General features: G+C 37.4%; 1 protein-coding gene across 1 annotated transcript in view; it reads left to right on the top strand.

Moving 5' to 3' along the window:
* The window catches only part of LOC140233113 (kinesin-like protein KIF28P), a 51,617-nt gene that overhangs the window by 20,518 nt on the left and 14,772 nt on the right, over positions 1–16,327 (top strand). Inside the window, exons 10-23 of the mRNA XM_072313227.1 lie at positions 3,931–4,083; positions 5,269–5,366; positions 5,974–6,071; positions 6,831–7,060; positions 7,745–7,839; positions 8,290–8,495; positions 8,996–9,138; positions 10,699–10,842; positions 11,658–11,805; positions 12,452–12,539; positions 13,238–13,411; positions 13,815–13,940; positions 14,576–14,845; positions 15,525–15,674. Of these exons, the coding sequence (XP_072169328.1) occupies positions 3,931–4,083; positions 5,269–5,366; positions 5,974–6,071; positions 6,831–7,060; positions 7,745–7,839; positions 8,290–8,495; positions 8,996–9,138; positions 10,699–10,842; positions 11,658–11,805; positions 12,452–12,539; positions 13,238–13,411; positions 13,815–13,940; positions 14,576–14,845; positions 15,525–15,674 (2,123 nt within the window). The remainder of the gene's footprint in view (positions 1–3,930; positions 4,084–5,268; positions 5,367–5,973; positions 6,072–6,830; positions 7,061–7,744; positions 7,840–8,289; positions 8,496–8,995; positions 9,139–10,698; positions 10,843–11,657; positions 11,806–12,451; positions 12,540–13,237; positions 13,412–13,814; positions 13,941–14,575; positions 14,846–15,524; positions 15,675–16,327) is intronic.

Consider the following 16,327-nt stretch of genomic DNA (forward strand, 5'->3'; position numbering starts at 1 on the left):
AGAGAAAAGCCTTGCATATAGTGTTCACAATTCTCATCAAGAAAACTTGATTACCAGTATTCAACAACCATTACTTGACATTAAAGGACAAGTTCACCTTCATTAACATAAGGATTGAGAGAATGTAGCAATATTAGTAGAACACATCATTGAAAGTTTGAGGAAAATCAGACAATCCATTCAAAAGTTATGAATTTTTGAAGTTTTTGTGCAGTCACCACTGGATGAGAAGACTACTGCAGTGTATATTGTCACATGTGTACAACAATATAAGGAAAATATAAAGAGAATTTCACAAAATTTCATCTTTTGAAAAAAGTACTCGTTCCCTCGACTCGTTACTGACATATGTTATGGGTAATATTATTCCCATTGCCTTTAGAAAGAGATAAGTCAAGTGCTCTTTTATTATGCGACAAAAGTGAAAATATGTCTAATTTTCTTTACATTTTCTTTATACCGTTGTACTCATATGACATCACAAGCCTTAAAGGGTGTGTACAGTTCTGGTCGATGTGATGATTTAGCTTTTCACGTTTTGCGAGATATTCAGAAACCACTCTATGAGATGTCAAAGAGCATGCAGTTCTAAGGGGTATCAAAAGTTTATTCGATGAAAATCGGTTTTGAAATGGCTGAGATATCCAAAAACAAGGTGAAACAAAGAGATCCTAATAAAGTTGTGGCATGTCGCCTTTTATTATTAGCACTTTTTGGGATATCTCAGCCATTTGAAAACCAATTTTCATCTAATAAACATTGAATCCTTCTTGAAATCACATGCTCTTTCATATTTCATGAGAGGCTTTTCATTATCTCACTTAGGAATGTTCAAAACATGAATCCCCACCTCAACCAGTACTGTACAATCCCTTTAATAGTCTCCTCATCCGGCAGTTTCAACACAAAAATTAAAAAAATTCATACCTTTTGCATCGATTGTCCAATTTTCCTCAAACTTTCACTGATGTGTTCTACTGATATTGCTGCATTCTCTCAATCCTTATATTTATGAAGGTGAACTTGTCCTTTAAAAGAACTAACAAACAAACAAAATAGCTGTGCATGGGGAGAAGATAGATAAGAAGATGGATAAGTCTTTGTCACAATTGAAGAAATCTATGAAATCCCTAGAGGCTGTATGAAAGTCTTTGAGAAAAGCATGTCTAGGCGATCAAAGGAAAATAAACCTTTCTGAAAATATAACAAGAAGAAGTTAACTGAGACAGATTGAGAGAATTGGGACACATTGAATTAAATTTCCAAAGTATTTCTTGGTTCAACCAACAAAATTAACTAACCAATTACAAGAAACTTTCATGTTGTCTCTTTCAAATGCATTTTAGTATTATAGTCTTTCTTACCATGCATGCTTCAAACTGCCAATTTATATAATTGTATTTTGATTAGTCTTTTCTCTTTTTTTTTTCTTTAGGTTTGTTTTTCGTGTAGTAGACATTCATACATTCATCAAAGCATGTTTTTGTAACTTGTTCTACATGGCCATCATGGATGTAAATCAGTGTACCTATAGTAAAGTTTACATTTAATCCTGTAAAATTTTATTCTGGTTCCATGGAGAACTGGAAAAAAAGAACAAATGATGGTTCTAATACTGGTTGTAATGATTTAAACATCAACACTGGTATAAGATATATTATTCATTGCAGCTTCATTGTTTTTGTTTTTTGCTGTTTGTTTTTGGTTCCCCTCCTCAGAGATATAGAGCAGACTGAAACAGTGAATGTTACAGATCATTAGCATGTGTGGTCAGCCAGAAAATATCTCATAAATTCACAGTGTGGTATTGATTTGATGGCAAGTGTTGTTAGCACTACCCTTATCTGAGGAATGCCTAGCAACCAATAAATGTTTCCTTTGTTGCTATGTCAATAATCAAGGGATGAGTGGTTAGGAGTTTTGATGGAGACACAGCGGGTTAAAGAAGAACAATTAAACTGAGTGCAATGTACATGAGTTTTACTTAGGTCCTATACCATTTTTACTCTGCTGAGAGGTCTTCTGTGTGTTATTGACATTGTGTCTGATCGTGATTGCTCTCAGTAAACGGCGACATGTCATTTTACTTTATTTCGTGTTTACTCCTCCATGTTTAATTGGTAGTCGTGACACAGTCTTTGTACAAACTTACGATTCATTCTGTGCACATGTGTCCACATGCATTAATTGATCTGACATTCGAGGGAAAGGCTTGTTAAAGGCTCGTTCCAAAAGTCTGATCAAAGATGAGCCATATCCTGGTGTACAATATTTTGAATGGCAAGTGTCACTGACTTGCCACAAATTTCTTGAACATATGGAATTTGTGAATGTTGATCTGATTTTAAGATTTGACAAATTTAGTCTGGCCCATCTAATATTTCTCCACTACAACATATGCAGTGAAATTTAGAGGTGTCCATTCAGTGACATAATCATTGTTTCTCCACAAAATCTCCCCAGGACATGCAGGATTAATATTGTCAGTGTCATATGAAACTGTGGAAACTATGCATGTGAAGGAAACATATCCATCTTTATGAGGCCTCCACAGCATCTTACCACAAGTAGTGTACATATAATATACATGTATCTCTCTCTGTGATAGGGATCTAGATATGATTCTGCAAATAGAATCCAGTGGTCTTGTCAAAGTACTTATGAGATATGGCATACTTGATAGATATGTTTAGCAAGGTCAAAAGTCATGGAGGCTTCTTACAGCTTCATCCCGGACCCATGATAAAGAAGGCAAATAAAACTGGAGTATCTCACAACTGCTCCCATGACCTCGTGATATTTATTTCCATGTTGCTTGCATGAATTACACCCATGCTACTCTCGCTCGATAATGTACACCCAGGTAATAATCTGCAACAAACTTGCAGTATTTTTTTCTCTGCCAAAAGAAAGGATGATATGTATTTAGGATGTTAAATTGCTTCTTGTAGTAAATGTTAAAGTGAATTCATTTGAGTAGAAATGGTTCACCATAAGCATTAGGCAGAAAAAAAGAGTAAACTTTGTCCACTGGATACAAATCATTGCTATTTCATTTTGAACAGCAGTTTGTGATATTGGACCCATGTTATATTTGACCAGCTATGATATGATTTACACAGCTTTGCCATATTTTGGTATCCTGGGTTCCAAAGGTAGTTTACAGAGCAATAAATAGTGGGTGCTAAATGTATTCCCTGTAAATTTTTCATCAATTAAAAAGATGTAGGTCTTTCAACAACAAAAAATGTATTGTGAAACAGTATTACCTGTTTGATACAATCTCCTACAAGTCAGTGGCATACTGAGAATAGGACGTAGTCATATGAACTATGTTTTATGAATCACATTCTTTGATAGTGTTTTGTGCCCCCACCACGAAGTGTCACCAGAGGCATTATTTTTCAGGCTGTCTGTCTGTCCGACCACTTTCCATCCATCTGAAATCAATTCTGTGGATGACAAAACTTAAGGTCTATGTGAAATAGCCAAATGAACATAGATTTCGTATGTTTGAGTGGACCGAGCTGCACCTATCAACTGTATGGCGCAAATGCGCAAGGTCAAAGGTCAAATTCTAAAATTTAATTATTTCCTCCGTAACTCTGCAATGTCTGAAAGTATTTTCATAAAACTTTGTGGATACATGTATGAACAAACAGAGGTTCTCTGGGGAAAGTTTTGAGCCATGGCATCAAAGATCAAGGGTCAAAGGTCAGTTGAAAATGCTGAAAAAAATGATAATGTAATTTACCAAAATTACACTATTTTCTCTATACCTTTGAAATTACTCAATGTATACACTGAATTATCTGCAAACATGCATTTAATACTGTACAATGATTTCACGGGGAAAGATTTGGTCCATGTGGTCAAAAGGTCAAGTAAAAATGCAATAAGGCAAATGTTGATCTCATCTTGTGTGTTCAGGTACTGCAAACAGGACAGTGGCCGCCACTCAGATGAATGCCACCAGTAGCCGCGCCCATACTGTCATCACCATCTCGTTCAACCAGATCAGCAAGAATGATGTGGGGCAGGAGACCAAGAAGAGCAGTGTTATTAACCTGGTTGATCTTGCAGGTGAGCTGTTGCCATGGTGACAGTGCTCAATGGTGCAGTGTTGCATTTTTGTACTGGCTTCACTCCTTTGATAAACTATGATTTTCTGTAATATTTTGCTGTCTAAAATGCAAGATTCCCAGCTAAATAAATGACAGATAATTCAAAATGTGTGCAACATGATTGATTACCCGCACTAAGAAACAATTTGACATAACCCCTGTCTTAAAACAATTACATTAACTTCCAATCCAGTCGCACATAAAGTTCAAAGTACTATTTCTGACTTACCAGTGTTTCCACTCAGTGGCTCCATAATATCTCAGTAAATCTTTGGTGGAGTATGTGCCCTCTGACTATCTCAGATTGGCTCAGAAAGATCTTTTGCGTTATTGTTCTGTTATTTACACCAAGTTTTATGGAGAGCAATCATCTACTCAAGCTGCCCCATTACTTTGTATCTATTTCATCTTACTTAAAGGACTCGGCGACAACGTCAAAATTTAAAATCGACTGGAAACATATGTAATTCAAAAACATATTGAATGAGGCAATTGAATGTTTGTATTTAATAGCATCTTTCTGTCTTTTTATTTTTTGACCCTTTACATGCATAGAGATACAATCAGTAACATTGATACAAGCTATGAAATAAATATCATTATTATTATTATTATTATTATTATTATTATTATCATTGTTGTTATTGTTATTATTATTATTATTGTTATTATTGTTATTGTTATTATTATTATTATTATCATTATTATCATTATTATTGTTATTGTTATTATTGTTATTATTATTATTGTTATTATTATTATTATTGTTATTATTGTTATTGTTATTGTTATTATTATTATTGTTATTATTATTATTGTTATTATTGTTATTATTATTATTGTTGTTATTATTATTATTATTGTTATTATTATTATTATTATTATTGTTATCATTATTATTATTATTATTATTATTATTATTATTATTATTATTATTATTATTATTATTATTATTATTATTATTATTATTATTATTATTATTATTATTATTATTATTATTATTATTATTATTATTATTGTTATTATTATTATTATTATTATTATTATTATTATTATTATTATTATTATTATTATTATTATTATTGCCACAAGGTTTAAGTGGCAAGTTTTAACCCATTGTCATTGCCGGCGTGTATAATTGCAGGTAGTGAAAGGGCAGACTCTACTGGAGCTACAGGGGACAGGTTGAAGGAAGGAGCAAACATTAACAAGTCTCTCTCTGCTCTCGGCAACGTCATCTCGGTGAGTCCTCAGCATCATGATTGATTCCCGTCTTCTGCGACCTTTGACCTGACATAGCATTGAATAGGTGGCCCTCCTTTAATGGATTATAATTCTCTTTTTGGAAAAGAGAAATAATGTGTACATCACAGGATACCTAGATGTGACTTCGCTCCTCCACTATCTTCTTTCTAGGGTCTTCTTTTGCCAGACAACATTCCTTTCAAGGGGTACACGCATGTCGTTACTGCAAATCTCTCAAACCAAACCCCTCTTCCTCATTCATATTGCCACGCAAACTTTCAAACAACTTGTAAGGTAGCTGGTGTTTTGGAATATGGAACTTCCTCTCAAAGTCTACTATCTTTGGGTGACAGTAATTTCAATTTGGGTCTTTGGCATGTTTAGTGTGCTTATGTCTCATGTAAATGAGACCCTTGTATTTGGATCTATGGACGGTTCAGGGTTTCTTGACCATATAAATACAATTTGTTTATAAAGGGGGCGGGGAACAGGACAGACTTACACACAGTTGGCATTAATGCATTTGGACCATATGTGTGCCCAAGGACAATATTTTTCAGTGATCACTTAGCATGGCTGTTTCATCCCTGTTTGATCTTTGTAGGCCCTCGCCGATCTGTCTATGGGTAAGAAGAAGGTCATGGTGCCGTACAGAGACTCTGTGCTCACAAAGCTGCTACAGAATGCCCTTGGTGGTAACAGGTAAGAATGAGGTTTCATGACACTTTGCTCCTGCGCCAGTTGCTCCCATGAAATATCTGCATGCTAAGCCAAACATGAGACATAATCCTAGCCCTAATTGTAATCTTCACATCAAACTAAACCTAAAACCCTACCACAACCCTAACCTTAACCCTAAGGCCTCGGAGAAAATAAGACGGAAGCAATTGTCGCAGGAGCAAATGTCGTGTCACCGAATTTGACACATAAAAAGCTGCTTCCAATCATATCAGACTGAAACACAGCACACCATGCAGAGGCATGTAAAGTTGATGTTGTGCTTCTGAATGCCGAGACTCATTTTAATCTTGATTTTAATCCCCTTTCCTTGCCATGTCAGTAATCCTTGCTGAAGAGCAAGGTGTTGGTATACGATATTCTTGTGATTTTAAGCCTACACATCCTGGAGAAATAATGCAAGTTTGTTCTTCAAGTGTATCATTTGCTTTATATCAGTGTAGGATGTTACACTCATGTGCCGTGTTGGACGCATACGAAAGTATGCGAAAGAATGTCTCAAAGAGCCTAGTTGAAGCGATTGGTTACAAAGTACCTCATGAATGTGCAGACACAATCTACACAAAACTATAGAAGAGAAGTTCTTTTTTGTCACTTGTACTGCAACAATGGAGTGTAATTAAAGAAAACTAAAGGAATCACATGGGCCTATTCCATCAAACATTACCTCAAGCAGTTAAATGAAAACCTGTAAAATTAATCCCACCACTCTTTTATTGACAGCAAAACCATCATGATAGCAGCTCTGTCGCCAGCTGACATCAACTACGACGAGACGCTCGGCACCCTGCGATACGCCGACCGTGCCAAGAAGATCAAGAACAAGGCCGTGGTGAACGAGAACCCGGTGGAGAAACTGATCAGAGAGCTGAGGGAAGAGAATGAGCGGCTGAAGAAATCACTCACCGGTGGCACTCTTCCCATGGAAGGGTCCGCTGGCATGAGTCCAGAAGGTATGTTCCTCTGCGTTAGAGGTCATATATCCCTTTTGCAGACAACATGCAATTTCGCATACGTCACAAAGTTTGCGTGGCTGAAGAATAATGTCTCCAAGTATCATGTATGAAGTCTTGCGATAATACAACTCGAGAGTTTATTTTACAAGAAATGAAAAACTAAACCAATATCTCTCAAGAATATGTTCCCTATTTGTGTTGAGAATAACAGTTAGACTTTTTTTTTTCTGGGTTCTAATAAAGTCACTGAAAATCTATATTATTGTTTTCCCTCCATCATGAAGAAGTCTCCAGTTTTATCATTCTGAGGAAATGACTGAATTACCCACCTCTACAATATACCAGCTTTTGAACAAAATCTAATTTTAAGGTTTTGCAAAAGGGACATACAAACTTTAGTTGACATCTGAAACTGTTACATCCAGTGAAGTTCTTCAAGTGGTACTTTACAATAGGGGAAGTCTCGACATGTTTGTGTAGGTTGTAGCGGATGTGGGAAATTCTGATATATGTTTCAGATGCAAATAAAGGACTCAGGAAATAAGAAGGATTATTTTTGCTTTGCGTCGACTTTACTTTTTTTTATGAGAGACCTTGATAGCAAAGGGGTGAATTAATGACACAGAAAAAGGTAGTGTGTCACTTTTTCTGACTAAATGTGCTCTGTTAAATTCCACGCAGAAATCGAGGCCATGAAGAAACAGATGGAAGAAGAAATTCGTGCACAGCTGATGGCAAACCAGGAAGCCATGTCTGATATGGACTGGGACTCCAAGGTAAGTTGAAATTTCCCATCTCTCATATCTTTCTCTCTCTTTTTTAGTCATCCTTCTATTTGTATCTCTCACTAAGACATCTCCTGCTTACAGGGTATAGCTTGTAAATACAGAAAATGAATTTTAGTGCAATGAATTGGAAATGATCGAGGTAAGAAATTAGATGAAAAAGGTGTAAGACCAAAGTATGTGTGATGATCTTCCATTTCCCCCAATCTCCCCATTGTAGAATCTAAGTCATACACTTAGTCATAGAAATTCCTGGTTCTTCATTTTATCTCTCTCACTATCTTATTCTATCAATATGCTGTCAAAAATGTGTATATCCATAACATATATCTGTTGTCAAATATATGGCCGCCATTCGAACTCGTGGCCTGCATTGAATGTATGTTTCTAATGCTCAATTTCACCTTTTCTGTGTAATTTATTCTTCTCATGTGACATTAGCTCAAAGTGCAGAGAGAAGAGCAGGCAGCTGAAGACCAGACCCGCGCTATGCAGGAATCCCGCAAGAATAAGGAGCCTCACTTTGCCAATCTCAACGAGGACAACGTCCTCAGCGGGGTCATTGTCCACTTCCTCAGCGCCAGCGAGATCACCATCGGCCGCAAGGATGCCAACCCCGCCCCGACGATTCCTCTCAGCGGTCTCAGGTAACCATGGCGATGTTAGCAGCGGAGTTGGCTGCCTGGTCTTGTTATGCCTGTCATCTCAGTTGTTTCTGTGCAATGTCAATAGAGCTTGCAACAAGGACATCCTTGCCTACCTACCTACCTCATTTGTGAGGACTCGTTAATTGATATCCATCACATCTACTTTTCTATACTTCATACATTTAATGGAGGACAAAGGTTACATCCAATCAAAACATGAAATATACTGCCTGTTAGCTTCTCCTCTCTTGCCCACATTACATCCTATCCGCCCGCTTTGTGTATGTCCCCCCTCCCCCCCCCCCCCGAATTCTGTCCAGCATCAGGGCCCTGTGACATAAAAGTTGAAATCAAACATATATAGGTCTGTAAATACTCAATTCTTATTGGCTGATACTTGACTTATAAGTTTGATTGCGTCGTTTTATACAACAGGGGCCTGTCATTAAGTGGTAAGGCAGCCATCACTGTTAGGTCTCTTTTCCTTTTTGTCTCAACAGTATTCAGAAGCAGCATGCCCTGGTGAAGAATGAGAATGGTGAGCTGACCATCAAGCCGGCATCTCCGGGTGCAAAGGTCAAGATCAACGGGGTACCGCTGGTCGGAGAGAGAGGCTTGGCCCACCTGGACAGGGTCATGTTTGGTAAATACTTACCTTAAACTTGTCAGAGACTTGCTCCCTCACCCTCTTCATCTTTAGAGGGGAACGCCTTTCTATGAATACGTCAAAGCATAGCAAAGAGTACTACAACCAACAGAACTGGAAAAGTTTTATCAAACCGAACAAAAAAAAAAAAGTTATCCAATTGCAATGTCACATCTGCCTTTGCAAGCCAGTAACATCAGTCACAGGAACATATGCAAATTAGATAAGGCAGTTTGATGCCTTCTCATTAACGAAGCCCCAGGAACTACATTTCTTTAGTTTGGTCTTCTATCTGTCTATGATCATTTTCATTTCATTTCATTTCATTTATTTATTTCAACACGGCACATGATTCAGCCAGACGGCTGTTCTTCCTCATGTCCGTGCATGATTCAGCCAGACGGCTGTTCTTCCTCATGTCCGTGCATCATGAGGTAAAAATGACATACTTTTTTTTTTTTTAAATCATATACACATTTACATGAAACATATATACAAAATACAATGAAACAAATCAGAACAAAAGCAGAAAATAAATATTTACATTAAGAAAGAAATGAATACATGCTTGGTTTACTTGAAAAAAAAAGATGGGGAATGGGTACAATATCACTGTGGTGTCAGATACAAATTCAAACTCCGTCTATAACCGCTAAAAATTGTTTGCTGTTTTACGCATGTTGGCAATGTATTCCATAATTTTGGACCTTGATAACTAAAACTCCTTTGCCTAAAGCAGGTTTTGATATATGGTAATTTGAATATCAGCGTTGTATTCCTTAAATCATAATCAAAAATTTTCAACTCAAACATTTCACTTATATATTTAGGGGTTAAATTATAAGCGACTTTATACATTGTGCACAACATATGTTTTTTTCTTCTCATCTCAAGTGTGTCAACATTAATTTGTGAGTATAACAAATTAGTTGGGTATCTCGAATCCACCTGCAACACTGCTCTTAGAGAACGATTCTGAAGAATTTGAAGACGCTGAATAGTCCATATTTATTGTTTTTTCTGCTTCTTCTTCATTAGGTGGACTTGAATATTCTCTTCCATGTGATCACATTGTTGATCATACACAATGAAAATTGTTTGTTTTAGTTGCAGAATTTGTGAAATACTCTTCTGATGGGCCCCATCACATTGTTCTTGAGAGTCTTGGCATATTTTGAATGATGCTTTTTGCAAATCAAAGTCAAGTCTCAACATACAACCAACACATTATACTGTGTACTTATTCTTCTTAAAGATATACATTTTTGGTAAACTCGGGTCTTTCAGACAGTGACATTTAAACTACATGAATAGATGATATGTATAGTACTTGATATATAGAGAAATAGATGAATAAATAGATGGATGGATATTTTGACAAATATATATAGGTGGATGGATGTACAGATGGATGATCTTAGTAAGTCTCTCTTCAACCAGGAATGTTTGAGAGTCAAATTGAAATGTGTGTATATGTTTTGCTCTACATGTGTATCTGCTGTGATGGTACTAGTGTATGTGACAGCTAGCCTTCTTCTTCTGATCTCCCCTCATAAGGTTCCAACCATCTTTACATCTTCTACAACCCCCTGAAGCCAGAGACCTCGGAGGGCACCCCAGCCACGGTGGACTGGGACTTTGCCCAGAAGGAACTGGCCCAGGCAAAGGGCTTCAACACTAATGCAAGTGGCCTGACAAAAGGTAAGAGTGGTCCTCGGTTATCAACTCTTTTCCTTCATAAATTTGTCCAATCGAGATAACATGGCTTTTGAGATAGAATCGCGTAGATACACCGTGAAAGAGTAACCCACTTTCCAAATTTCCTGCTTATGATATTTTTTCCTTTAAGCATTGACACTTGTACATGTATGTTTACATTGGTATACATAAACTTCAACCCTGTCAAGACCATGGATATAAGATGCCATGTACATATCATGGGGGTAGTTGCCATTGGTTATGATAGAGGTAGATACAAGATACACACAGGTGAACATCCCAAATGTCAACATGTCTATCAAGATTTATGCATACATGGTGTAATGCAAATTTCATATATTATGCATCCTGCTCAAATGTTCCCATGCTCAGATTAATGAATGAAAGATATATTGCACTCAATATTTAGACAAGATATGTGTTAGACATGCTCACTAATGTGTATCAGTGTTACAGCCCCTCAAAAAGGCTTACTGCAATACAGTATAACAGTGAATATTCTATACCTGCATATGAACACTTCCGGGAGAGTTCAAGTTGTTATATTAACTGCTTGGCAAAACAACAAGCAGACATGCCAATCACTGTCCAAAAAGCACAATGAGAGTCAAATTATTGTTCTCTGGCTGTTCTCACCCAAAAGTTTTGCAGTGTTGGTCATTGTTTTCATGTTAATCCATCTGCAATGAGAGCCTGTTGGGTCATGTGCTAAGTTATGGAGATTTTAGAATTTTAGCAGAAACTGAGTAGATGAATAGACCAGTGAACAGTCTGAGATAATTTGCTTCCCCATACAGACCAGCAGAGGGCGCAAGACCAGATCCTAGAGATGCTGCCGATGATCAATGAGGTGAACGCTGTGAGTGAAGAGCTGAACAAGCACAAGAACTTTGAGATTGTGCTCATCAGTGGGGCTGCACAGGAGGGTCCCAACAAGGAAACAAAGTAAGTCCTGGAAGCAAGACTAACAAGACTTTTTTTTTTTCTTTTTATCCTTATCCACCTGTAGTACCTTTTCATATCAACAGTGTAAGTCCAAGTTGTAATGGTTCTCTCTCATTCCATGCATTTGGTGTGCTTATCTTGATACTCAATTTATCAAGTTTCCAAAAGTTTCATTTCAAGAAGTTCTCTTTGGTAACAGTGAGCAGTTAGTGATTTTCCTTAACTGTTCCTTGCTTTTTATTCCATTCTTCAAGGTCTTGAGAGTTGTGTACTTGTGAATCTTTTGTGTCCCATTTCTGTTATGCTTCATTCTCCTACGTATTCTCACTTTACTTCTTTGGCATCTTTATCGATCTTCTATTCTGATTTTAAACTTGTGTTTAATAAATTTCCATTGCTTCAACCTTTCCTCATTTTATCTCTTAGCCACCACTGGTTTTTGCACTTCTTTAGTGAGTGAGACTGAATCTTGCGATTCAGTGTGATTTTCTTATTGTACCTAGAGTTTGTTTCTCTTGTTTTGTTATGATTTGTTTTTACATTTTCATGTAGACTTTCAATATCAATCTCTGTCAGTTATCAGATGGATATACTTTGTAAACAGCTCTGTAATATTTTCCTGGTCTTTTTTTATCATCATGAATAGAGTGGTTGTCAAGATGACGAGTCTACTAAATGGCAATGAATGGATGTGGGAGAGAGGCAAGTTCATCAACCGCAGATATGTTATTCAGGTAAAAACAGCTTTTTTCATTCTAATTAAAGAATATATAGTAACTACTCCTTTGAATTGTAACTGTGTCATTTTGGAAAGAGAAACTATTTTCCACGCAGTTATGTTGGTTTTCTATTCTGAGGGATTTTGTGATTTCTCATCAGAGTCAAATGTATCTTATTCAGGAAAAACAAGAGAATCAGTTTTTTTCACAAATGGTTTTTAAAATGGCTGACTTCCCAGAAATTGATTTATGTGAAAGCCAGTAGGATATATAGATTAATCTTGATGATACTCTTGGTTTTTATTTCTGTAGACGAGGCCTTATTCATTTCTTCTTTTTTTTTTAAGACATCTGATGAAATGTAACCAGTACTGTTCGATTTTATATGAATGAATATTGGTCTTCATTATTTTGTTTGTACAAACTTAATTTTGTACGAAGTGACAGTTTATAACAACTTTCCGAAGAAGGAAAAAAAAACAACTTAGGGTCAGTACAGTGTGTAGCATCCTCTGATATCCAGATGCAAAGCAAATGTATTGAATTTGCTATTCATGTAGTGTGATTGCATTGCTGAAACACTGTCCCCACACCACATGTGCAGGATTAATCACAATGAATGTGCAAATCAGTCATATGTAGTGCATGCATTGCTTACTGACACCAAGAGGTCATGAGTATCTCACAATTTTCCATCAATTTTCTTTGTGTAGGATCACTACCAGCGCTACCTCGATGGCGACGACGATGTCCTGACGTTGCCAAAGGAGGAAGACCCGTTCTGGGAGCCGCCCGAGGACATCGCGATCGGAACCGCCAACGTCTTCCTCCAGAGTCTCGCCTACGCCCTCGATTTTGACGACAAAGTCACGATAACTGACTTCAAGGTGGGTCCAAGAATGTTGTATCATTGTAGTGCCGCTCCTCTTAGTGGCTGATTGTATATGTTCTTCATTTTACTTCCTTTGTAGTAATTTCTGTTGGCAAGGCACTTCGGCAGAAAGGATTTTTCAGAGAAGATTCTATTCTGCTGTAGTTGTAAATAGCTCCTCTAGTATTTGTGCAATGATAGTCTTATCTATATCCACACATTTAGAGTGGTTTGAAAGTGTTCTTTTGGTTGAGACTTGAATCATCAGTGAGACTAGTTCCAAGACTTTGTCATATCATTTCTCATGTAAGTGGAGAAACCTTATAAGCCTTGATAGCAACTAAGCTCTTAATGTTAAGCACCTAGGACTATTACATGAGTATCACCAGTACCATATTTTGTTTTTGTTGACTCCATAGGGCAATGAACAGGGATACCTGCTCCTAAATGTTGCCCCTTGTAACCCGGCTGGGAAACCCCTCCAAGATGAGGATGCCTTCGTGGAAGACCCCACAGAGCTGCTTGGCAAGCCATACCACTTCAGGGTGAGTAGCAGCATCAACCATCAAGCACATACTTGGAAGCTGACCTAAACAACATGGTTTCCTGGAAGACCTGTGCCCCGTTTTATCGAAAGATAAAATCGATTGTAGATTTCCTTACCACACAGACTGCCATAGACTTACCAAAGAAATCAATTATACAATCAATTTTATCTCTTCATAAAACAGGGCCCTAGTCTGATAAACATTGGAATGTTATCAGGAAATCTGTGATATTTTTGAGCAAATGAGACAAAAATATAAACCAGATATCAGACTGAACGATATGAGATTGTAAGGTGTGATGACTTGTTGTGGAAGGTTCTGGAAAATCCAATATTATGCCTGGGAGTAGCTAAATTTAGAATAATGAGAAGTGATATGCATTGCACATCAAATCAAGTATATCGGTACACATACTAAAATATGATAATGCTGGGGGGGGGGGGGGGTTGGGAGGGGGGCGGGGGTTATTGAAGATTGTAAGTTTATCACAATTCTTTTAGTTTACAAGTTTTTGAGTGTGTCAACAAATGCATTCATATCTGAGCAGTATTTGATAAATTAGTCATGGGCACACAAAAAAGACTCTGCTACATTTTTTTTTCAACTTCGTGGCATTTTAAATGAATTGTCAGGTGCTGATACGCAGTGGAGAGATCAACAAGTCACGCTTCTCTCGTGGCCTGTACGTGAAGTACAAATTTATGAATGAGGAGGAGTACGCAGTAACGCCAACCATCAAGGACACCCTGTCACCCCAGTGGTCACACAGCCGCGTGGTGTCCATCCAATCCATCCAGCAGGAGCACCTGGACTTCTTTGAGAGCCAGAGTATCTCCTTCCAGATCTACGGCATCCAAGTGGACTCCGATCCTGATCCTAAGATGACCAAACTCACCACCCGGGTAATAACATCTGAACCTATTAATACCCTCATAAAGTTTTCAAGAAAAGTCAAAGGCCTCTTTTTAGCATATCTTGTCTTGATGGCAAGAACATTACAATGTCAATCACTTGGTATGTAGAAGAGTGTGCAAGAATGAAACTGAATCACAATAATTTTCTACCTGTAATTACACTGAACAAAAGTTGATGAAATCATGATAGACATTGTATCAGTGGTGGCACATGCATGTATTGTTCCTTGATTTGCCCTTTCGTAGCTCTCTGTCATATCCAAGTCATTTGGGTGTTTCTTTGCGAAGTTTTCCACACCAAATTTTGACCTTTCTCACAGTTTTGTGGAGATCTTTAAATCTCATAGTAGCAGATTCATGCAAAGCATGCAAGCACCAAACTATGAAGATAGATCAGATGTGTGCAAAGAGAGCAATTATGAATTCACATTATGAGACTTTGATGGGACAACATCCAGGACATTGATGCCCAAAATCGAAATGTTTTTCATACAGCGGGTTGACGTTGGGAGGTGACGCCTTGACATACGCCTATGGTCAGCATCACATCGTTCTTGTTCATCCAATCGAAAAGTCCCTACTTTGATTGGCTGGCCAAGAAATGTGACATGATTTTAGATATCTACTCCTGACTTCAGGTCACATCAATGCACTTTGACCCCCACAGGAGCTGAGACAGATGAAGAACATGGAAGGCAGCGGGCTGAATCGCTCCATGTCCGTGACGGAGAAAGATGAGCTGACCCAGCTCAAGAGTGAACTGGTCCTCATGAAGAAGAAGCAAGAGAGACTGGAGAAGAAGGAGAGGAGACTACAGGTAGGGAAGAAATCTGCAAGATTTGACAAAGAAACCTGTCTTTTTCTTGTCTAAATGAAACTTTTGGACATGCCCTCCCACCCTGCAGGCTGATCAATTGTTCTTAGACTATTGTGTTTCAAGCTACTGTAAAACATGATATATTCGTGGCATGAAATTTTCGCGAATTGGAGCTCAGGGCCTTTTTCAGGGCATGAAATTTTTGCAAATTGCCACTGACATTACATGCATATAGTGTAGACAAGAACTTTTATGTGCATTTTAATTTTGCGAATCTTGGCTCTCATGAAATTTGTGAAATTAAAATGCATGCGAACATTCCTCATTTTACAGTATTTGCAATCACTGTGCCTTGCTTTTTGTAACTCGAGGTTTGAAAAAGAAGTAGACTTTAATGACATGGATTCTACTTGTGTGCATATGAGAGTGCATTCTTTATTCAGATGAAGTTGCTGGCTCTTTGTATGGTTTACACAATCTATCAAGAATCAGTGTGTAGCACAACAATGCCCAGATAGATTTGACAGTAATTTGAAGAACGTATTCAGAGAATATAATTGTTATATACTTGTGACATTTTTTTTTTCTAATTCAGATATTAGATAACATGTTCAAACTCTCTAGCATGGCCATGAAATATATTATGAAAGGAT

This window comes from Diadema setosum, chromosome 9 (assembly GCF_964275005.1).
Source record: "Diadema setosum chromosome 9, eeDiaSeto1, whole genome shotgun sequence".
In the NCBI taxonomy this organism is placed as follows: Eukaryota; Metazoa; Echinodermata; class Echinoidea; order Diadematoida; family Diadematidae; genus Diadema; species Diadema setosum.